The sequence below is a fragment of the Anolis carolinensis genome, chromosome 1 (genome assembly GCF_035594765.1).
Source record: "Anolis carolinensis isolate JA03-04 chromosome 1, rAnoCar3.1.pri, whole genome shotgun sequence".
Lineage (NCBI taxonomy): Eukaryota > Metazoa > Chordata > Lepidosauria > Squamata > Dactyloidae > Anolis > Anolis carolinensis.
Window position 1 is genome coordinate 244041859 of NC_085841.1, and position 23472 is coordinate 244065330.

Genomic DNA, 23472 nt, shown 5'->3' on the forward strand with positions numbered 1-23472 from the left:
GTTGTGTTGCTAGATTTGTATATTTCTGGTTGTTCTTGTGGAATTTCTTCGAGGTATGTCCGTCTTTTCCTTATGTATTCGTCAAATATTGACCAGTCGGTTTCTTTTATTGGTTGTCCATGGTGTTTCTTCATCAGGAAGGTTAGTCTGTCCATGGTCTTTATTTCCCATACTTTTAATAGCCATTGATTGATTGAAGGGATCTGGTTTGTTCTCCGTAGTTTGGCGAAGGCAATCCTGGCTCCTATAACCAGATAGTTTAGAATTTTTTCCTCATCTGTGTTCAATTTCAAATTTTTAAGGCCCAATAGGTATAGTTCTGGTCTCATATGTAGTTTCTTTCCCATTATTTTTACACATTCTTCATGGATTTTTTTCCCAGTACCTCTTTGTTTCGGGACGGGACCACCACATGTGGTAGAAACTGCCCTCATTCACCTGGCACTTCCAACATTTTATTTGAATATTTTTGTTGTAATGGTTTATTTATTTTTTGGAGTGATGTACCATCTGTAAATCATTTTGTATTGATTTTCTTTTAAGTCGGTTGCATATGTGTGTTTTATATTTTTCTTCCAGATTGATTCCCATTCCTCATATCTTATAGGCCTTCCTATGTCTTTGGACCATTGCACCATGCTTCCCTTAATTTGTTCTTCCTCAGTATTCCACTCCAAGAGTTTCTTATATATCTTTGTAATTAATTTGTTTTCAGACTCTAGAATTTTGTCCCATTCTGAGTCTTTCTTCATGAAGCCGTCTTGTTTATCCTTAATATATTCTTCCTTTATTTGCCTGTAGTGGATCCATGATAAGTGACCGAATGATTTCAATACTTCTTCTTGTGATTTTAGTACGTATTCATTTTCTTGACTTGTGAGGACATCTCTGTATGTGGGCCAGTTTATGTTGCTTTGGATACTCTTCTGAGTTATTGCTAGTGGTGATAGCCACATTGGAGTTTTGGTGAACATTCTTATTTTATATTTCTCCCATATGTTGTTTAGTGAAGTTCTTATTATATGGTTTCTGAATATTTTCTTATCGTTTTTGTCTGCTTTGTGCCATATATATAAATGCCAGTCGGCTTTTAGGTCGAAACCTTCTAGATTTAAGATTTTCTTGTTCTTTAGAAATAGCCAATCTTTGATCCAAGTTAAGGCACAAGATTCGTAGACCTCACAATTTCTGAAGGCCCCGAAGGTGGGCTCCCGTGGTGCAAAGGTGGGTCTGCGCCGGCCGGAAAGCCCAGCACGGGCACCGGGAGGCCCAGTGTGGCTACAGGAAGGCCCAAAAGAGAAGAAGGTGGAGAGTGGTGCCCTCCTCCCAGGACGATGGCGCCCCTGGGACGATGGTGCCACAGGCAAGTGCCTAGTTCGCCTTATGGTTGGACCGCCTCTGAGTCTCACTTATCCAATCTTCATTTATCCAGCGTTCTGTATTATCCAATGCAGTCTGCCTTTTAGTAGTCAATGTTTTTGTAGTCAATGTTTTCAATACATTGCGATGTTTGGTACTAAATTCGTAAATACGGTAATTACTACATAACATTACCCTGTATTGAACTGTTTTTTCTGTTGATTTGTTGTAAAACATGTTTTGGTGCTTAATTTGTAAAATCATAACATAAGTTGATGTTTAATAGACTTTTCCTTAATCCCTCCTTATTATCCATCATTTTCGCTTATCCAACATTCTGCCGGGCCATTTATGTTGGACAAGAGAGAGTCTACTGTACATATAAGTAAAATGGGGCCATATATCAGTGAACATTTACTCATCTGCACCTGATCACCTTGCAGTTTTAATTTTTAAGGTCAAAAGAACTCAGGCACCATCCACACTGCCATATAATGCAGTTTTAATTGCATTGTAGACTCTAATGCATTTTAACTGCTTTGAACTGCATTATATGAGTCCGCACTAACCATGTAATGCAGTTTGAAACTGAGCTATATGGCAGTGTAAATGGGGCCTCAGTTTTCTAAGGTCTGTGCTTGAAATGCTGCAAAATAGAGTAGTAGACCAATGAGGGAATCATGCATCTCTCCAATTTCGATGGACTCTTATCATCCCTAGCCAGCATAGCCAAGTACTACTGGGATTTACAGTACCACTCTTAAAGTAGCCTAAATGGACCCAGCTTGGCAGAGCAGAAAAGACTTACTTGGAAAGGTTAGGCTGTTCACTGTGAGTGGAGCCTTTGAGCACAGTGGAGGCAGGATAAGATACCAACCTCACTGCAGTTGAAAAAGGATATTGACATGCATCACAAGACACCTAATTCTTGCCAATATTTTTAGTGATTTTAGAAAACGTTCCTAGCTGTGTTGTTTTGAAAATAGAACTTTGTTATACCTGCGCTGCAATTAAAAGTAATGAGTTATAGATGGCTCAGTCATTTGCCCCAAAGTGTGGCCCTGGGTAAAAATGTGGGATAATGGGACAAGCAGTGTAGTGTAACATCTGGAGGGCACAAGCAATCCACGCTTGCTCGAACTGATGTGGGGAAAGGGGCCATTGTGGCGCAGTGGGTTAAACCCTTGTGCCGGCAGGACTGATGACTTGCAGGTTGGGTTGCTGACCTCAAGATTACCGGTTTGAATCCAACCCAGGGAGAGCGCGGATGAGCTCCTTCTATCAGCTCCAGCTCCATGCAGGGACATGAGAGAAGTCTCCCACAAGGATGGTAAAAACATCAAAACATCCATTCTTGCAAATGGCCAATTCTCTCACACCAGAAGCAACTTGCAGTTTCTCAAGTCGCTCCTGACATTAAAAAAAAAAACTGCCAGGGATAAGAAGCTGAGGTTTTGTTCCTTTCCCAGCCTCATAGTCCTTAAACTCTCCTCCTCTATACAATAGTGAGAAACCTCTGGGGAAAAGCTCAACCACAGAGACCAAATTTCTCCAACCTTTTCTCACATTCCTAGCTATTCTTTTGTGTTTAGTTTGCTTCTTGGCTTATCGTACAGAAGAATCAAACTCTGAAATGAGAATTGGCCCTGTCTTTCAGAACAAATGTTTTCTTCTACTCCTGAGCAAGGCTTTCTGTAGCTGCTGGAGGAATCCGCTTCTCTGCTTAACTCGAAACAATTCAAATTTATCTTGATGCAATCTTGGGGCTACTTGCAAATGGAATTTAAGCTGATAGACTCCCTTGCTCACTCCTCACCTCTGACATGATTATTTCCCTCTGCCCACCCACTCCTCTACTTGGCTCCTTTTTAATTTTACAGCTACCTGAGCTCAGTGCTAAGAAATCAATAAGTAATTTGGATCCCGGCAACTGCGAAGGAAAGCAAAATTATTTTTTGCACCTTTAGTAAATATTTTGAGGCCCAATTTATCTGGGGAAACAGGTGCTCAGTTGATGCATCGAGTCAATCCATCAACATCAAATTAATTCCATAGGATCATGCACACTTATAATTTTAAAGGCAAAAAATATGATTTTTATAGGGAAAAAAATCTTGAGTCAGGCTGTTCATTAATATTTGTGATTAAAAAAAGAAACTTAACTTTCCACATCTGAGTCAAATCCTCTAAGGCAAGTTTTTGGGTTATATACTTGAAATTCAAATAACCAAGGTCAAGATTCTACTCCAAACCGTTAACAGAAATGTGGGAGTACAGCACCTACATTAATTTTGCAGTAAGTATTTGACCCTGAGCGTCAATATTTGGCTCCTGAAATTGATTTTTGAACTTAGGAAACCACGTGACCTACCAAACTGCAGGCGTTCTTTAATCCACTAGAGGAAAGTATGTGGGTTATAAACACGTGCCCAGATTATAGACTATATTCCTTATTCTGAATGCATAAAACATTGTATATTTAGCAACCTGTATGGAGAAGACTGGAAGGTATGTTAGGTATAGAAAACATTTGAATGCAGAAGATTTATGCCTAGTTCTCAGTATATGAAAGTATCACTTTATACTGTAATTACTGAGCTAAGGACTAAAAGAACTAGGGCTCTGTCATATTCCTTCTGAGCAGCATTGTGGAGGACAGGATGAAGATAAGGTGAACAGTTTTTGACAAATGTAATAGTCTATCTAACATACAGGGTTCAGTAGAGTCTCACTTATCCAACCTTCACTTTGTTCTGTATTATCCAATACAGTCTGCCTTCCACCCGGATCCACAGTTGTTTCTCTAGGCAGCAATGAGTAGCAGACCAACACGCCCAACAACAACACAAGTGCAGCCACACTCCCAAACAAATGGCAGGCTTGTTGTAAAACATGATGTTTTGGTGCTTAATTTGTAAAATCATAACATAATTTGACATTTAATAGGTTTTTCCTTTAATCCCTCCTTATTATCCAACATTTTTGCTTATCCAATGTTCTGCCGGCCCATTTATGTTGGATAAATGAGACTCTACTGTAATTAGGATTTGTTAGCCGAAGGTGAGCAACAATCAGTCCCAAACCATCCATACACAAACAGAGTCTAGGAAAAGATAAAGCAGGTTTAGTCTTTATTAAAAAAAACATATGGTGTAGGATTTCTTAAAAATAAAATATTGAGTGGAATATGTCCCCGTAGTAACCTATGGATGCAAGAACTTGACAATAAGGAAGGCTGAACAAAGGAAGTTAGACACTTTTGAACTGGTGCTGGCGGAAAATGCTGAGAGTGCCTTGGGCCACAAGAAGATCCAACCAGTCCATCCTCCAGGAAATAATGCTTGGCTGCTCACTGGAGGGAAGGATATTAGAGGCAAAGTTGAAGTACTTTGGCTACATCATGAGAAGACAGGAAAGCTTGGAGAAGATCATGATGCTGGAAAAATGGAAGGGAAAAGGGAGAGGGGCCGACCAAGGGCAGAATGGTTGGATTGTATCCTTGAAGTGACTGGCTTGACCTTGAAGGAACTGGGGGCAGCGATGGCCAACAGGGAGCTCTGGCTTGAGCTGGTCCATGAATCAGAGAGTCAGAGGCAACTGAACTAATAAACAGCAACATGTTGTCTTAGAGTGTGGTCAACTCTCCTTCTCTGGAGGTTTTTAAGCGGGGGCTGGATGACCATCTATCTAGATTGTGTGTTCCTGCTTAGCAGAATGGGGTTGGAGTGGATGGCTCTTGTAGTCTCTTCCAAATCTGTGACTCCGTGATTCTTTGAATACTGTCTTCCAAGTACAAGGGAAACAAAGGAGTCTCCATTACAAAGTGGGCATATGTAAGAATTACTTCATGTGGGACATTGCACTGTTTGAAAGTACAGTAGAGTCTCACTTATCCAAGCTAAACGGGCTGACAGAACCTTGGATAAGCAAATATCTTGGATAATAAGGAGGGATTAAGGAAAAGCCTATTAAACATCAAATTAGGTTATGATTTTACAAATTAAGCACCAAAACATCATGTTATACAACAAATTTGACAGAAAAAGTAGTTCAATACGCAGTAATGTTATGTTGCAATTACTATATTTACGAATTTAGCACCAAAATATCATGATATATTGAAGACATTGACTACAAAAATGCCTTGGATAATCCAGAACCTTGGATAAGTGAGTCTTGGATAAGTGAGACTCTCAAGTTATATCAGGGCCCACACATCAGGCAGGACACACCTTGGACCTTGTTTTTGTTGTGGACGGTGGGACAGTCAGAGTGGAAGAGCAAAACATTCTTCCATTGTCATGGTCTGACCATCATCTGATCTGTTTAAGTATCGCCGTGCCTTCTAACCTCCGCAGGGGTGGTGGACCCATTAAGATGGTCCGCCCCAGGAGACTGATGGATCCGGATGGACTTCTGAGGTCTCTTGGGGATCTTCCTGTCCTGGAGACTGGCGATCCTGTCGATGTCCTGGTTGATCGCTATAATAGTGAGCTATCAAGGGCATTGGACACGATCGCTCCCGAACGTCCCCTCTCACTGCGTAGAGTCGCGTCGACTCCTTGGTTTACCGAGGAGTTGGCTGTGATGAAGCGTAGGAGGAGGGGACTAGAGTGCATCTGGAGGAAATCTCGGGACGTGTCCGACCAAGCACGGGCTAAAGCCGCTATTAAGGCGTACTCCGTGGCTCTGCGAGCAGCCAGGAAAGCTTTCATGACTGCCCGCATAGCGTCTGCAGCCAACAGGCCATCGGAGTTGTTCCGAGTTGTGGGGGAGCTCCTGCGGCCTCCTGAGGTCCAGGGGCTTCCCGATGACTTGGCAACTGGGTGCAGCGATTTCGCGCACCACTTTGCAGGCAAAGTTGCTCAGATACGCCTTGAGCTAGACTCCAGCTCAATTGTGGTCTCAGCGGAGGTAACCGAGGTACCTGTCTGTTCGATCTTATGGGATTCTTTCCGGCTTGTTCTTCCTGATGACGTGGAGGGGATTCTTGGGTCTGTGAGGGCGACCACCTGCGCTCTGGATCCTTGTCCCTCTTGGCTGGTCAAGCTGGCCAAAGATGGGTTGTTGGATTGGTTTGTGACCATAATAAATGCTTCTTTGGTTCAGGGGTCGGTGCCATCCTACTTTAAGCAGGCGGTAGTAAAACCACTACTAAAAAAGCCTTCGCTTGACCCATCTATTTGTAACAACTACAGACCAATCTCCAACCTCCCGTTTTTGGGCAAGGTTCTGGAGCGGGTGGTTGCCACGCAGCTCCAGGAATTTCTCGATGACACTGATTTTCTGGACCGCTCGCAGTCTGGCTTCAGGCCTGGGTACAGTACCGAGACGGCTCTGGTCGCCTTGGTGGATGACCTCCGCAGGGAGCTGGACAGGGGGAGTGTGACCCTGCTGGTTCTCTTGGACATCTCAGCGGCTTTCGATACCATCGACCATGGTATCCTTCTGGGGAGGCTCGCCGGGATGGGGCTCGGTGGCACGGTTCTGCAGTGGCTCCGGTCCTTCCTGGAGGGTCGTTCCCAGATGGTGAAGCTGGGGGACACCTGCTCGGACCCCTGGCCATTGACCTGTGGGGTCCCGCAAGGGTCTATTTTATCCCCCATGCTATTTAACATCTACATGAAACCGTTGGGAGAGGTCATCCGGAGTTTTGGAGGGTGTTGCCATCTCTACGCAGATGACACGCAAATCCACTACTCATTTCCATCTAACTCCAAGGAAGCCCCTCGGATTCTGAACCAGTGCCTGGCCGCTGTGGCGGACTGGATGAGGAGGAACAAGCTGAGGATCAATCCTGACAAGACAGAGGCCCTCCTGGTCAGTCGCCCATCTGATCGGGGTATTGGGTGGCAACCTGTGCTGGACGGGGTTGCACTCCCCCTGAAATCACAGGTCCGCAGTTTGGGGGTCCTCCTGGATTCAGCGTTGACGCTTGAGGCTCAGGTGTCGGCGGTGGCCGGGAGGGCTTTCGCACAACTCAAACTTGTGCGCCAACTGCGACCATACCTCGTGAAGTCTGACTTGACCACGGTGGTGCATGCCTTAGTTACCTCTAGACTGGACTACTGTAATGCGCTCTACGTGGGGCTTCCCTTGAAGACGGCCCGGAAACTACAATTGGTCCAGCGCTCGGCTGCCAGATTAATAACAGGGGCGAGCTACAGGGAACGATCTACTCCCCTGTTTAAAGAGCTCCACTGGCTGCCGTTCACTTTCCGGTCCCAATTCAAGGTGCAGACCATCATCTATAAAGCCCTAAACGGTTTGGGACCCACCTACCTTAGGGACCGTATCTCCTACCATAAACCTGCTCGTTCCCTTCGTTCATCCGGGGAGGCCTTCCTTTCGCCACTGCCTCTGTCCCAGGCCCGTCTTGTGGGAACGAGGGAGAGGGCTTTTTCTGCTGTGGCCCCCCGACTGTGGAATTCATTGCCCACTGAGATTAGGCAAGCCCCCACCTTGTTAGCCTTTAAGAAAGATCTAAAAACATGGCTTTTCCGATGTGCCTTTGGGGAGTAAATGTAATATATTGCTCTGGCCATTCCCCTTGGTTTTTATCCTTTAGACTGCTCCACCATTTTATTTCCCTGTTTCCCCCTATTCCTATGTCTCTCTCTCCCGAGTTTTTAATTAAGTGTTCATGTGGCCCGCCCTGTTTTTTACTGTTTTCTCTGATTTGTGCTGTAATGTATATGATTATTTTTGCACTGTTATATTGTGTTATGATATGTTGTTTTATTTTGTTATATTGTATGGTGTCTGGGCATGGCCCCATGTAAGCCGCCCCGAGTCCCCGTTGGGGAGATGGTGGCGGGGTATAAATAAAGTTTTATTATTATTATTATTATTATTACTGTACAACCAATTGCCATAGAAAATAATGGTCCACAGAAAGTGTTGTGTGCCTTCAAGCATTTATGACTTATGGTGTCCCTAAGGCAACCTTATTGTAGGATTTGGGCAAGACTTCTTCAGAGGGCGTCAACATTGCATTCTTCTGAGTTTGAGAGAATGTGATAGCCACCTTTTTGTTTTCCATGGCTGAACAGGGAGTTGAATCCTGGTCTCCAGAGTTCAATGCTCAAACCAGGACATTATACTGGTTATCTTTACAGAAGGCAATTGCTAGTTTTACAGTAGCAGCTATTGCAGTGGATTTCCTGCATTGACAGAGCGTTGGTCTAGGTCAGTGGTTCTCAATCTTCCGAATGCTGTGACCCTTTGATACAGTTCCTCATGTTGTGGTCATCCTCAACCATAACATTATTTTTGTTTCTTCTTCAGAAACTGTAATTTTGCTACTGTTATGAATCATAATGTAAACATCTGATATGCAGGATGTATTTTAATTCACTGGATCAAATTTTGCACAAGTATCCAAATTTGAATACTGGTGGGGTGGAGTGGGATTGATTTTGTCATTTTGAAGTTGTAGTTGCTGGGATTTATAGTTCACCTACAATCAAAGAGCATTCTGAACTCCACCAGTGATGGAATTGAACCAAACTTGGCACAAAAAACTCTCATGACCAACAGAAAATACTGGAAAGGTTTGGTGGTCACTGACCTTGAGTTTTGGAGTGGTCGTTCGCCTACATCCAGAGAGCACTGAGGACCCAAACAATGATGGATCTGGACCAAACTTGGAATGAATAGTCAATATACCCAAATGTGAACACTGGTGGAGTTTGGGGAAAATAGACCTTGACATCCTGAGAGTTGTAGTTCACCAACCCTCAGAGAGCAATCTGTACCAAACTAGTAAACTTTCCACACATACCCAACATACAAAACTTTGAATGCTGGTGGGGTTTTGAGGGGACTGATCTCAGAGGTTGGGAGTTATAGTTCAACCACATCAACAGAGCAATGTGCACCCAACTGATAGATCTGGATCTAACTTGGCACAAATACCCAATATGACCAACTTTGAATACTGGTGAGGTTTGGGGGGACTAACCCAACGTAATGGTAATTGTAGTTTCTGATGGTCTGTAATGACACCCCCTCACGACCCCCAAGTTGAGAAAAGCTGGTCTAGGTGATCTTTGTGGTCCTTTTTAGCTCTCTTATTCTGACAGCATAACTGAGTTGGGCAGGTTATCAGCAATGCTATCTCCAGTACTCTATTCTGTTCCTACCAAAACACATGTCATCAATGATACAATCCTTCCCCTCTCCCTTGACAGGAATGGCATAAACCTGCAAATCGAGCATTCAGTTTGTAAATTAAGGCAACATGTTCAGGCTTCTCTCTTTTTCATAATACCTTTTAACAGCATGCTGTGAAGAGTGGTCTTTATATGGTTTTCTTAAAGCTATGTTCCCTACTGCTGCCCACCCTGATTAAAGAATATAGTATAAAATGTACAGTTGATGGATGTTACTGTTAGAGCATTCATCCTTGAGGTCTCTTGGTGAGGAGTTCATCTTTGCCATGAGCTCCCTTACATGGCCTTAGGCTAGCTTATGCCTTGATGTCAGCCATCACCCAGCCCCAATAAATAAGGAGATAAGCATACTTTTGAGTCTCTGGGAATGCTCCTGGGCTGCACTGCGGAAGCTCAAGTGCACTTCATCCCAGATTAATTGCGCAAGTATAGCCATGACCCAAAACTCCAATCAGCAATGCTTTTTCACCCCCTCCCCATCTTTCTCATTCAATTTACATTATACTTTCTTGCCTCGCTCAACATAGCAAAGGAATGCTGGGAGAGTTATGCATTGCTCATGAGATGTTAAGATATTTTAAAATTTATTTCTGGAGAAACACTGTACTTTTGAAATGTTGTATATATATATACACACACACACACTCATAGAATAATAGAGTTGGAAAAGACCTCATGGGCCATCCAGTCCAACCCCCTGCCAAGAAGCAGGAAATCACATTCAAAGCACCCCTGACAGATGGCCATTCAGCCTCTGCTTAAAAGCCTCCAAAGAAGGTGCCTCCACCACACTGCTGAATAGCTCTCACAGTGAGGAAGTTCTTCCTGATGTTCAGGTGGAATCTCCTTTCGTGTAGTTTGAAGCCATTGTTCCACATCCTAGTCTCCAGGGCAGCAGAAAACAAGCCTCCTCCCTCCTCCCTATGATTTCCCCTCGCATATTTATACATGGCTATCATGTCTCCATTCAGCCTTCTCTTCTGCAGGCTAAACATGCCCAGCTCTTTAAGCCGCTCCTCATAGAGCTTGTTCTCCAGACACTTGATAATTTTAGTTGCCCTCTATATTTAAGAAATCTACCATGTTTTAATTTTTTTCCAGAAGGCAAATTCTTTTATTTCTTGTTTATCCTAAATCAGTTGATCTAAACCTCAGAGGGTGGGAGTCATTGGTCCCTTTGAAAAATTTTGTGAAAACTGTGGACTCCATCCCCAGAAAAATGTACTTTTAAAGGGGAAAGGAAGGAAATAGAAGAGGGGGTAATAATTTTTGTGCTCAATTGATGAACTACAAGTTAAAAATCATTGTTTTTGATTGAGGGAATGTACACATGTATGCAATAACCCAGAATCATCCTTCCCTCAAGAAACTTAAGAATTGCATCCAAAGTAGTGGCCCCAGGAATAATGTATTAGTGAAATGGAAGAATCTCAAAGTGTCACAATGCTCAGAAGGAGAAAATGACAATTTATGGCAGAAGTAGGCATGTATGGCCCTACAGATGTATTTGCCTCTAACTCCCATAGCAAGTGACTATGGGAGTTGCTGGACCAAAACATCTGGAGAACCACAATTGTTTATCTCTGGTTTATCTGACTATAGTAAAGGTAAAGGTTTTCCCCCCGACACTAAGTCTAGTCATGTCCGACTCTGAGGGTTGGTGCTCATCTCCATTTCTAAGCCAAAGAGCCGGTGTTGTCTGTCTGCCAGAGTGCTACCTATTGATCTACTCACATTTGCATGTTATTGAACTTCTAGGTTGGCAGAAGCTGGGGCTAACAGCAGGAGCTCACCCCACTCCCCGGATTCGAACAGCCAACCTTTCAGTCAGCAAGTTCAGCAGCTCAGTGGTTTAACCCACTGTGCCATCGGGGGATCTTACTATAGCCTGTTTTTAATAACAAACATGGCATTTTAATACAAGGCATTATTACAACAGCCCTCCTTTGAGTCTTCTTATGTCAAATCAAAGTGGCGAGAATATCACTGAGCCAGAAATGTAGCTTATGAAGTGACTTGACAGGACGATCTGAGAGACTCAGGTCTATGTATGTAGTAGAAAGAGTTGGTTGTAGATTCATAGATTTTCCCTGAGTTCCTTCTCGTTCTCATTATCACTCAATGCTCCTTGTCTTACAGGACTAATAATCCATGAAGGACCCTCAGTGTACCGGATTTTTAAACGGTGGCAAGCAGTCAATCAACAGTGGAAAGTGCTGAACTATGACAAAACAAAGGACCTGGAGGATCAAAAAACAGGGACCAGGACCAACCAACGAACCTCCTCCCAAACCAACCCTTCCTCCTCCACAAGCGGTGCAGCTAGCAACTCTGCCCCAGCCGACGGCGTCGTCCGGGGGGCTGATCAAACTGCAGGCACCTTGTCTGACCACCACTGTGCTTATACCATCTTGCATATACTCAGCCACCTGAGGCCTCACGAACAGAGAAACCACTCTAGCACAAACAGAGAGCTCGTCATGAGAGTCACCACGGTCTGAAGAAAGAATTCAGGAGGCCTTATTGCGACACAGAGTGGGAGAGGAACTGGCAAAGTGGAGGGGGGCAGCGTGGTATGCCTTACACCCCCTGCCCTCTAACCCAACCCCACCTGTCCCTGCTCCTCTGCAGCAGCTGCACAAGAGGCCCCTGGCCAGCCAAGGATGGCAGAGGCAAAGCTGCACACACTTGCTGAAAAGAGGTTTAAAACGTTTGTGTAGTTACCAGAAAGTATGAGAAAACAAGTGCAATACAGACTACAAGAGCTTAAACTAGGGAAAAAAGGCTTGCAAGGGGGAGGGGGGACACGGAAGGACGGTTGTTCTTATTTGAAGCATTTGACAGACACATACATACACACCTACTGAAAAGCAAGAAAGAACCAATGTATTTCCCAAACTGTATTAACCAGGGGTACGAGTATTTGAATGCATAAATTATCCCGTGGCCCTATGTTATTTTGTGCAGCCATGGGATGTTTGAGCTGACAGGCAGTCAGTTTATTGCTAATGTTATTTTATACAAGTAATGACTTTTCCCAGATTTTTTTACACATACAGCACATAAAAAATGCCCTCCTCAGACATGACTATTTTAGAGGTTTTTGGGGTTGTACTATGGGGAGGAGGAGGGAGCCGCGTTTGGTTTGAGCCGCAACATTTCTACCAATGTCCAAAGCACAATTCACGCTGGAGGATGATTTATGCCATTGATCACTGGAAGGTACAGCCTCTTGATTTTCCCTCAGTAAACACTATTTCCTCTGTAGGTTTTTGGAAATGGGATTGCCTCCTATTGAATTTCCTGCTGGGCCTTTCCTTTTCATTCTGGATGAGTAATTTGTCACAGACTTATGCCAGTTTATTGGTTTTAGCATTTGTTTGTGTGTTTAGCCGCTCCACAGTTCACAAGCAGCTGAATTTTGCTATAGCTGGCATGAGTAAAGTCAAGTGCCTGAGACGTTTTTGAACTGTCCCTCCCAGCATTCTTCACTGTTGGCCATGTTGGTCAGAGAGCTAGTTGGTCCTGCTTCTTAGCGGGGGGTTGGACTGGATGGCCCATGAGGTCTCTTCCAACTCTACTATTCTATGATTCTATGAGGGGTGCAATGCAACACTTTTGCCCACTCCCTTGTCTCCCACATTGAGTTGTCTAGATGAGAACATTGGAAGACAGCCTCAAGTGTCATTCACACAGTGAATTTCAATTGTAATCCACAGAGGAGCAATTTATGGCCTTCCAGGTGTTGACTGCAAACCTCATCATGTTTTGCCATGTGAAGTATTGCTAGCTTGGGCTGGTGAGCATTGCAGTCCAGCAACCTCTGGACAGCCAGAAATGTCTCAATTCCTGCTCTAATCTATGCATACCTTCCAGGTAGTAACGCACACTGGATATACTGGGGCTTATTTCTGAGTAAACATGCATAGGAGTGCACAGTAAATCTGGCTTACCTATTGTTCCTTGCCTTGCAAGGGATTCTAGACTGGTGTTTTGAACCAAAAGTTGCTAAACATGACCTCTCACCCTATCACTGCCAAACGTTTTTGGAAGAAGCCATCATCACGATACTGATATAAATGGCATCTGCTTTTAGCATGTGCCCCTTTTTGGATAAATGCATCTGCTGGTACTTTCCCTAGCCAAACTGCTTTAAATTCTACTGGACTGGTAACATATGACATCTTATGAACATGCCATATACACATAATATATGATCTGTTCAACAGATCAGCATATATTGAGGGAAATTATGGAGATTTTGGTGAGTCTTAGACTGGGACTCACTACATCCTAGACCTAGACCAGTTGTGTCAAAAGCTATTTGAACCATATTGTGATGAATAATGACCCCCCTGGACATCAAAGCATATTGAATAATCCATTTTGAAAATGTGGAACTGACATGTGCCTTTACTGGCGAGTCTCTTGTGTCTCTGGCTTGTAGCGGTTTCATAAATGGGGGAGTGGGAGATGATGCCCTTAAACTTGACCATTTCTACACTGAGTTCTTTCATTGAGGATACTGTAGCAGCATCCAAACCAAGCCTTAAACTGTCAGCTTAATCACAGAAACATACCGGGAGCTTGAAAGAGCATTTTGGTCAACTTCAGGCATCTTGTAGCATTTTATAGATGAAAGCATGGACATGCCTGGCAACCAACTTCAGAATGGGTTCAAGTGGCAAAAGTTGCCAACGAAGAAGGACACAGGCTAGAAAGGCTGCAGCAGTTTGCTTTTGCCTGATCCTACAGGAAAGGGCAAATATCTACCCTCTCTTCTCTCTAGTTAATTGGGTGTAAACTGCTTTTTCCACTTAGACCTCCGGTTGCAGAAATTGAGGCAAGTTGCAGACAAAGAAGGTGTGAGACTGAGAGAAGAATTGGGACATTTTAAAAGCAGCTGAGGAAACTAAACAACAGAGGATTAAATGAAATTCTGCCAAGTGGGGACAGTTGAAGGATATTTTCTGTTTAATATAGGAAATCAAGAGCTGGTCAGCTATTTCCAGCAGATGGCTGTTCAGCCTAAAATGTAGCCAGAACTGCTGAAGTATATGTGTAGCATGCTTTTGGATCATGCAAGGCCCGTTGTTTTTTGCAATTATCAACATAATCAACACCTCATTTGGCAAGAGACGGATGCTGGGCAGTATTTTTTAAATCTCTTCAAGGGCACATCCACTCTACCATCGTTGAAACTATTTGCTTCTTGAAGTGGAAAATCAAAATGTATTTGCTTGTTGACTGTGTGCCTTTTCCACTTGACATTCACTTCTCACCCTGTTCATTATTCTGTGACAAATGCCTGCAAATTGCGTCTCCTGCTAGAGTTGCCACTTGTCCCAGAAAAAAAGCCACCTGTTACAGACATTTATAACTTTTATATGTTTAACTGGTGAATTTGTTAACAATATGGGTAATAGTTTCCCCCATTGCTTAGCTACTAAGGATGGTCCCTTCACAGTTATAGCACTCTGATTCTAACTATCACGGCTTCATTCTGTGAAATCCCGGGATTTGTAGTTGGTCAGAAGTATCAAAAGAGCTCTCGGATTGAGAAGTGCCCTCCTCAAACTGCACATCTCAGGATTCCAGCTACAGTGGAATCATTGTATTATAACTGCATAATATAAATGGGTTTTAGGTCTTAACAAGTAAGACAACCTGCCAATTCAGTTCTATCCATATAGTCTCTCACTTGAACTGCTAGTTCTAAGTCTGTGCACATAGCTGTATTAGAGACCTAAATCCAACAACTAGTGCCAACTAGTGAAGACTGATCGAATCAATGGAAACTTGTTAAGGCAACATTTATCTAAATCCTATTGATTCCATGGTTACACTCAGATTTAAGCTTCTGTATCCTCCACCATCCCACCATCTTACTTTATGTGGTGCACAAAATCCAGACTCATTTCAGAGCTTATAGCATTTTGAATGGTTGTTACTTGCATTTTGTTTTGTGTTTTTTTGTTATTTTCAGAACATGATCAATGGTGTGTGATATGGTGTCTCGGGTTATGTTAAGAACTAGTTAAATTTATACAGTCTTACAATTTCAAATGGCCCTTTGAAGGCAACCATAATGGTAATGTGGCTCTAGGTCACTGGTACACAATCTGTGGGTGTTTGGGCATACAACTCCCAGAAATCCCAGCCAGTTTACCAGCTGTTAGGATTTCTGGGAGTTGAAGGCCAAAACATCTGGGGACACACAGGTTGAGAATCACTGCTCTAGGTGAAAATGAATTTGACACTTTTGATCTAGGGGATTCCCATATTATGGAGCTACTTCGGATTCAACCTCCCCCCCCCCCCCATTTTTCTGTGGGTGGATTATTATATGGAAAGTAATGAGGTCCTGTCCCTTTGCTTGCTGGTTACCCTGAAACAAGGGCAGGGTTGTCCTGTGAATGATGAATGGCTTAAATGCTGCCATATTCAGAAGAGCAAGCAGAGTCATTCTATAGTAAACAAGACCATTGTGTTCATCCAAACTGGCTGTCTAAGACTAGCCCACATAAAGCCAACCCATCTGCTCATATGCAAAATTGGTCCCATACTCAGATTTCCATCCTGGTTCCAGATCTGTTGAGCTTGCAGCCTGTGAGCGGCCATAATGACTGAATTATGGCCCAGAACAAACAAAGCAACTTCCAAACCTCAGGTTGTATGATTAGGGCTCAATTATTAATAGGATTTTACTCCCCTGCAGTTAGTCCCCTTTTCATTCCTTCTCTAAAGAATAATATCAGTTTGGGTGCCATTGCATATCTTTTCCTTCTTGTACTTTTTGGGGTCTAGCTATAGGTATGTCTCTATTGTTTCATGGATGAAAACCAGGACATGTCTGGCAAAGCAAGATCAAATTGTAGTTAAGATGTCAAAGGTTATCAATATAGAAGAATGCACAAAACAGGAGAGGCTGCAGCAGTTTATTTTTGCCTGATCTTATTGGTAAGAGCAATAGTCTGTCTCCTCCGCTGTCTGCTCTACTGAGTTAACTGGATTTCCTTTGAATTTTGAACTTAGTTTTCTGTGAATGAAGTAAACTGGAAAATTGGGAGGAGGAGAGAGAAACTAGGACATTTTTAAAGAACTTGGAAAAAAATTGAAATTGCACAGGATTAATCAGGACTTTCCCTGCCAAAAGGATATATGAGAACAGCAGTTACTTGTGATTGAAGCCAAACTGGTTACAGTCATATAGCATCCAGTCTGGGACCTCATTTTAACAGCAAAAGAGACATGGAATAAAAAACTTTCCCCTCTCCCTGCTGACAACATCTCTCCCAGCTTAGGTATAAGGCTAATGCAGTAGTTCTCAGTTTGTGGGTCCCCAGATATTTAGGCCTTCAACTCCCAGAAATCCTTACAGCTGGTAAAATGGCTGGGATTTCTGGGAGTTGTAGGCCAAAACACCTGGGGACACACAGGTTGAGAACCACTGAGCTAATGGGAGGTGAGGTGTAGGGCAGCAGGTGGAGCTTTCTTACTTCTTGAGGTTGTTGTATGTTTTCCGGGCTGTATGGACATGTTCCAGAAATATTCTCTCCTGATGTTTCACCCACATCTATGGGCCATAGATGTGGGCGAAACATCAGGAGAGAATACTTCTGGAACATGGCCATACAGCCCGGAAAACATACAACAACCCTGTGATTCCGGTCACAAAAGCTTTCAACAACACATTTCTTACTTCTTGTTTGTGAAAAAACTTGGAAAAAGGTTATTTTGGGAACTACAGCTCCTTGAATTCCACAAGAGCATGGGCATATTGGTAGGAGATCCTTGAGACTGTAGTGCAAGATCATAACGTTCTGTTTTGGTGTCAACATCCCACCCTTTCTTGCTCCCATTGATTTTTTTCCATTAATAGGGTAAAGCTGTAACCGGGATTATTACAGGAGCAGGAGGCTTTAATCGTATCACTCAACAATCTTGTGTAATGCATGTGTGCATGCATATGTTCACTCAACGCTCATCCTTATTGCTACATGCACCCTTGAGGGATTGTTGGATTCAACCATGCAGCTCACTCACTGCACCATCTAAATTGGCTTCCAATGGAGGGAGGGTGGGATAACATAGACTTGCGCAGCCAGGTCTATTTTTATTTAAGAGTTGGCAAGGCCAACTCCACTTTTATTAAAGGAGGTGCACATTTTAACAATTTTATAGCAGCTGGTCTAAGGAATTTGGAGGTAGACCACATTTTTGATTTCTTATATGTGACAGAGTTCCTTTGAAAATTGAAGCACAGTCAGAGAGGGAGAGAGTGGGATTTGTAGACCAGATCATGGTGCCATGCAAAATCAACTTTGTTGTGTCTTGGCAGCTATGAAACGGCATATTTCAGAGACAGCCAATTGTCATATTCCAGCAATTTTTGGGTGCAGCCATCATTTATTTATCTGCTGCATTGCATGGCAGCCAATTGAACACCGTTTTACAGAAAACGTGAGAGTGACACGTAATTGCCAGAGGGGCACTGAAGTGACTTCTACAAATCCCATAATGCTCTTTTAAGGGACAAGCAAATGCTTTCTGTGTGTAATCACACAAAACTTTATGTTTACTATAGCTCATTTTTGAAGATAAAGCCCATATAGAAGGGGGCTAGATGTGGGAATACTAGTTGTGCGTTGTTTCCCCAGGTGCCCTCACTGAGAGAGAGAGAAAAACTGGGATGATTGAAAGGAAATCTTTTGGACAAGAGGCCATGCAGCCTATTGTGGTGCCCGCATGTTGAGCCACAATTGTTTACAACAACAAGGTTTCCGTATCCAGCCAATGCATGTAAGAGTTTTAAAGGAGAATATAACTCACCACTCCAGACTTTTCATGGGAAGAATATCAAACAGTGCCTCACATTTCTATTAAATCTTGAAAGCAACATTTTAATATAGTTCAAACTGAAAGCTAAAGGCTAGAGAGAGAGAAGAGGGAGAATAGGAGTTAAGGGTGGACTCTTGAGTTTATTTGCCTTCATTTGGACACTGTATTTTGTAACTTGGAGGATGTTTCCTCTTCTGGCAGCGCAGGAGGTGGGAATAACTGACACTTTTAACTACCTCATAGGGCATTGTGAAGCACATCTTTCCTTGGCAATGACCAGGACTCAGTCAGTACCCTCTCGCCACTCAAAAGCAGAATTTGGATTCCTCAACAAAGTGGATACCATTGGATGGGTAAAAGGAGGGCCTTCACATTGATTCTTGTCAAAAGTTCTTCCCTAGCGAATACCACAGTGTCTTTCTTGCCTATGAGGATTGTTATACAATCACACGTGCATGTTTTCTTTCCAGGAAAATTGTCCCTCTCCAAATACAACTGTCATCACATGAGCAGCTCTCTTGTATTAAGCTTGAGGGGGGGGGGACCTTTGTCCTGCTAAGATAGTGAGTGGTGAGGGCCTGGTCTCATGGGTTCTAAAGAAATGGCTGAGTCTTTAAGGGATGGGTCAGAAAGAAAAAGCCAAATGTCCTTAAAATGTGCTCACATAATATTTTAAGCAGGCTACTCAGTTGGGTCCTCATTTGTGATCTTTGAAATGCTATACATTCTTTGGATCTTTCCCATATCTTAGGTCTTCTGTTTGATATGATGGTTCTCTCTGACTCCAAGTATATCAGGATGCCATTTTCAGAATCGTCCACGTGATGTTTTCAAGTTCATAAATTCTGTAGGTTGAGAAAGTTCGCAGGTTTTGTTTCTATATCTCCATGATATCATTGCTGTGACGCTATCTTTAATAATCACACTAGAGCTGAAAGAGTAGGAAAAGTGTATGTATTTCAACTGAAATCCTGTGGCTGCCTCCTGCAGAATTATGGGGCTTGTAGCTTAGTGAAATTGTGGCTGAGCATTTTAAAACCCCAGAACTTTGCAGGAGGCATCCACATGATTTTGGATGGGATGCATACTCTTTGCCTACTCTTTCAGCTCCAGTGTGATACCAGCCAATGTGTCTTTCTTGTTTTGATTCAGAGATGTGTTTCTTTCCTTTTTTCTATATACAGATTTTTGCTAAACAACAACAAATATGTCCTCTTTCCTCCTTTACTGTAGCATGAAAACTACCAAGTGCATAGTAAGAATCAAGCAACAGACACTGTCAGCTCTCACAAAAGTCACTGTTTGAATAGGGTGGATTCCCTGCTTGCTTTGGTGGCTTTTCTGTGCCACTTTTAATCTGATTCTGTAAAATAAAAGGAGTGTTCCTTATTTTTAAATTTTCCTACCTTTTTGTTGGCAGGTAAACTTTCTTAATTCCGTGGCCTTTGGCCAGGAACACAATTAAGTGAAAGGAGACAGATGTATTTCTTTTTATGGAGCATTTCACTGTTAAACCTGGTGACATTTATGAAATGACAGGGACACAAGAGAGTTTTTACCCAAATGGCTAAAGTGCACTGTAGGCCTAAATAGCCTTCAGGCACCAGATCCCACTTGATCTTGGAAGCTAAGCTGGATAGCCCTGGATAGTGCTTGGATAGGAAACCAGCAACAAATAACAGGTTCTTTTGGCTCTTTTTCAGAGGGAGGAATTGCCGAAATCACCTCTGAATTTGTTTTTGCCAAAGAAAACCTATGAAATTCATGAGAGTCACCATAAATCAGCAGGCTACTTAAAGGTATAGCCAGATGTACACCAAGTACACTATAACCAGAATCCTGCTGATTAATATTCCCCTCGGGAAACATTTGTCAGTTTTCTTCTGACACAGAATGTCTGTTCATTTTTGCAGAATCAGAGTTGTACCTCTGTGTATGTACCTCTGACACATCTGGAGTCAGTTAGGTATTTGGTGACACATGTTGACATGTTTCCTCTTAATCAACTTTGTCATTCAACACAAGAGTTGTGTAACACATGCATAACTCCACATGTGGAAAGTTATACTCTGTAACCCCAGTGTAGGATTTCAGTTGCCATTCAGATGAGCTCGAGTTCTTATTCTCTCCCTGCCCCCCATAATAAAGCAGTAGGTGGAAGAACCAATCTGTTTTGGGACTATAGCACACAAATAGGAGAGGTATGAAGCTTTCCCACCAAACTCTTGTCTTCCCCATGCACTTTGAGAAAAGTCTTTGTGGATTCCCTGTATGGAATCTTGTTTCTAACATGACTATTTACCGTGAATATCATTTCTGGAGATGATCTTCACATGAATGATCTAGATTAGTAATGAAGCCATCTCTAGAAATGAAGATCTTGATCAGGCATGGGCAAACTTCGGCCCTCCAGGTGTTTTGGACATCAACTCTCACAATTCCTAACAGCCTACCGGCTGTTAGGAATTTGTAGGAGTTGAAGTCCAAAACACCTGGAGGGCCAAAGTTTGCCCATACTTTATCTACATAAATCTTCTTATGTATTCAAGCCATCTTTTCTGCCTGCACGGTATGGGCATTTGGATTTCACTGTAAGCACAAGAATATTAGAAGCACAACATCTGAAATCACAAAAGCTTTGGTTTTCTTGCTGATTGTCGGTTGGCCTCTAAGGCTTAGAACAAAGAGAGTATTTCTTCCTATATCCTAACATCCTATGTAAATGGTTTTACAAGGATATTTTTTAAACAGTAAAGCACAATGTTTTAAAAACAACTCAAAGCAGCGAAAGAAGGCAAATAACTGAGCATGTTACTAACAAGCACAAGCAATCCAGCAGCAAAAATGGTCGACAAAAAACAGAAGGTCTTTTTCTTCTCTTCTGGGAAAATGTCAGTGAACTGAAAAGTGAAAAAAACAACAATTATGATTAGCATTTTGGATGCTCAGATAGCCATTGATTTATCAGAATGCCAGCGGTCAATTAGAAAAAAAGTATGTGTGTGTGTCCCAGCAATTGTACTTCTGATACTTTGCTATGAGCAGTGCGCTTGGGAAGGGAGGCATCAGTCTTGCCTTCTTAACCTGATGACCAGAAACATTTGCCAGCGTAGCCAAATAGTTGCCTGAATGCTCCACTGTGCCAGATAGGTTTTCAGCCTGTAATTAAGTATATGAGATAAGAATGGCCACCAAAGCAATTCTGAAAATCAGTTGCTTGTTAAGGAATAACAAAGAGATTGTTATTTGTGTCCTCCTTGTGAGTTTCTTGTAGGTAACTGGTTGCCCAGTGTGGGGAGAGGATGTTGAGTTAGATAGGCCTTTGGTCTGACCCGCATGGCTCTTCATATGTTCACTAATGATACAGTGTATTTTCCTAATTCAAGGAGCAACATACCTATGAAGAATGGAGAAAGGGCAAAGAAAGATGTGTGAAGGTGCTCCTTTTGCTAGTAATATGACTGCACCTCTGAGCTTTTGAGGCATTGTTGACAAAGAATGGCTTAGCTGTCATGTCTGTCAGAAATCAAGACAGGAGTTTCAACACCTTCCCCTTTCTATTCATTGCCTTCTTTGGCCCATTTCTGTTAAGACTCACCACTCCAGACTTCTCATGGGAAGAATATCATTTATGGCTACGCATGTGTGTTGCATTATGCCACAATTCCCCTGCAAAGCAGTATTGCACAAACATAATGTAATTCCAGGAATATAAACTTGCCCCCTTTCTCCTCCATGTAAGATCTTTGGCCATTGATTATAATATTTAGCCTGCATTCTAGCCTGAAAAGCTTCATTCCGATTATGCAACTTGTAATGTCCTGATTCAAATCAAGCCATTTTTGTGTTGCTTAGTCTTTTTCTTGAAAGAGGCAGAAGCTAACAGTACCAGATTCATGACAGTATTCATAGATATGTTTTTCTTTTCCTTTTTGGAAAGCAATTGAGTTGTATAAGTCTTTGTCCTTGGTGTGTACAAGCCTGTTCAGACACTGACTGTGTCCATCTGATTGCAAGGATTTTATTAAGGCTCGTACAAGTCAATCTTGGATGTCTTGCCCTCCTATTACTGATTGTCTTGACAGCCTTGCCAAAGGTCATGCTAGGACTCTGAACATAGCTTTACACGGATGACCAGTTTGCAAAATTCTCACTCTCTGCGTTCAAGGGTAACTATCAGACCAACATGGTGCATTCTGGAATTTCTAGTGGAAAAAGAGGGGAGGATTGGGACAGAAAAAGCTGCAGTGCTAACCTCAAAAACAACCAGCCTAAGAGAAAAGAGGTTTTATTTCAAGGCTTAATTTACCATTTGAATGTGTCACTTTCCAGTCATGATCCCGAATCAAGAAGGAAATAAGAAGTGCTCCTGATGGGCAAACAAATTCTTCTTTCATGTTTGAAGGGTCTTCTTTAAAATAATAGCAAGGGAGCGGGGTGGTGAAGGGAGAGGCTCAAAGACTATAGATTTTATTTTCCTCTTTCTGTGACTGTTAACCTGTAACATAAGACTGTGAAATTTATTTCCTTCTTCCTCATTTATTTCCACCCTGGTCAATAAAATCCCCTTTGGCTGTTGTCTGGGAGTCACACCAGACTGCATACAATTGACTTTGACCTCCATTTTGCGGGCTTTGGTACAAGCATATGAGGTGTGTGGAAGTTGACAATGTTCAGTGGTCTGAAACAATATGAAACACTGTAATGTGAGGCAAAAAATGATGGCGAACAAAAGGCTGGTGCACTCAGGATGTTAACTCTGCATACTTTGATGAAATAAAAAGCTGCCTCTTGTCTGGATTACTGATCCACTGAGCACTGTATTGTCTTAATTTCTTGTTTTTTCTACATTTGTGTATTTAGCCATTGACACCACAATTAGCATCGTAAAAGATGAGCTAGCATATGTCTACACAGTGTGGAATTTTAAAAAACTTCACATTTTTATAGACCTGGTAGTATTTGTGGATGTGGGAGGGATTAGATAAATTCTTCTTGGTATGAATTCCTTTCTGGACATATTGTTCAATTGTGCAAGGATCACAACTCAGTTCAAGGTTGCGGAAGCAAAGTTGCCTATCTCATTCTGTTGTGCATC

At 42.5% G+C, this 23472-nt stretch overlaps 1 protein-coding gene across 2 annotated transcripts in view; it reads left to right on the forward strand.

Moving 5' to 3' along the window:
- Window positions 1–23182, forward strand: part of marchf4 (membrane associated ring-CH-type finger 4) — a 151651-nt gene extending 128469 nt beyond the window's left edge. For both annotated transcript variants that reach the window (XM_062967335.1, XM_003226094.4), the window contains exon 4: window positions 11673–23182. In XM_062967335.1, coding sequence (XP_062823405.1) covers window positions 11673–12034 — 362 coding nt within the window. In that variant the 3' untranslated portion in view covers window positions 12035–23182. The remainder of the gene's footprint in view (window positions 1–11672) is intronic.
- The last annotated feature ends 290 nt before the right edge of the window (window positions 23183–23472 follow it).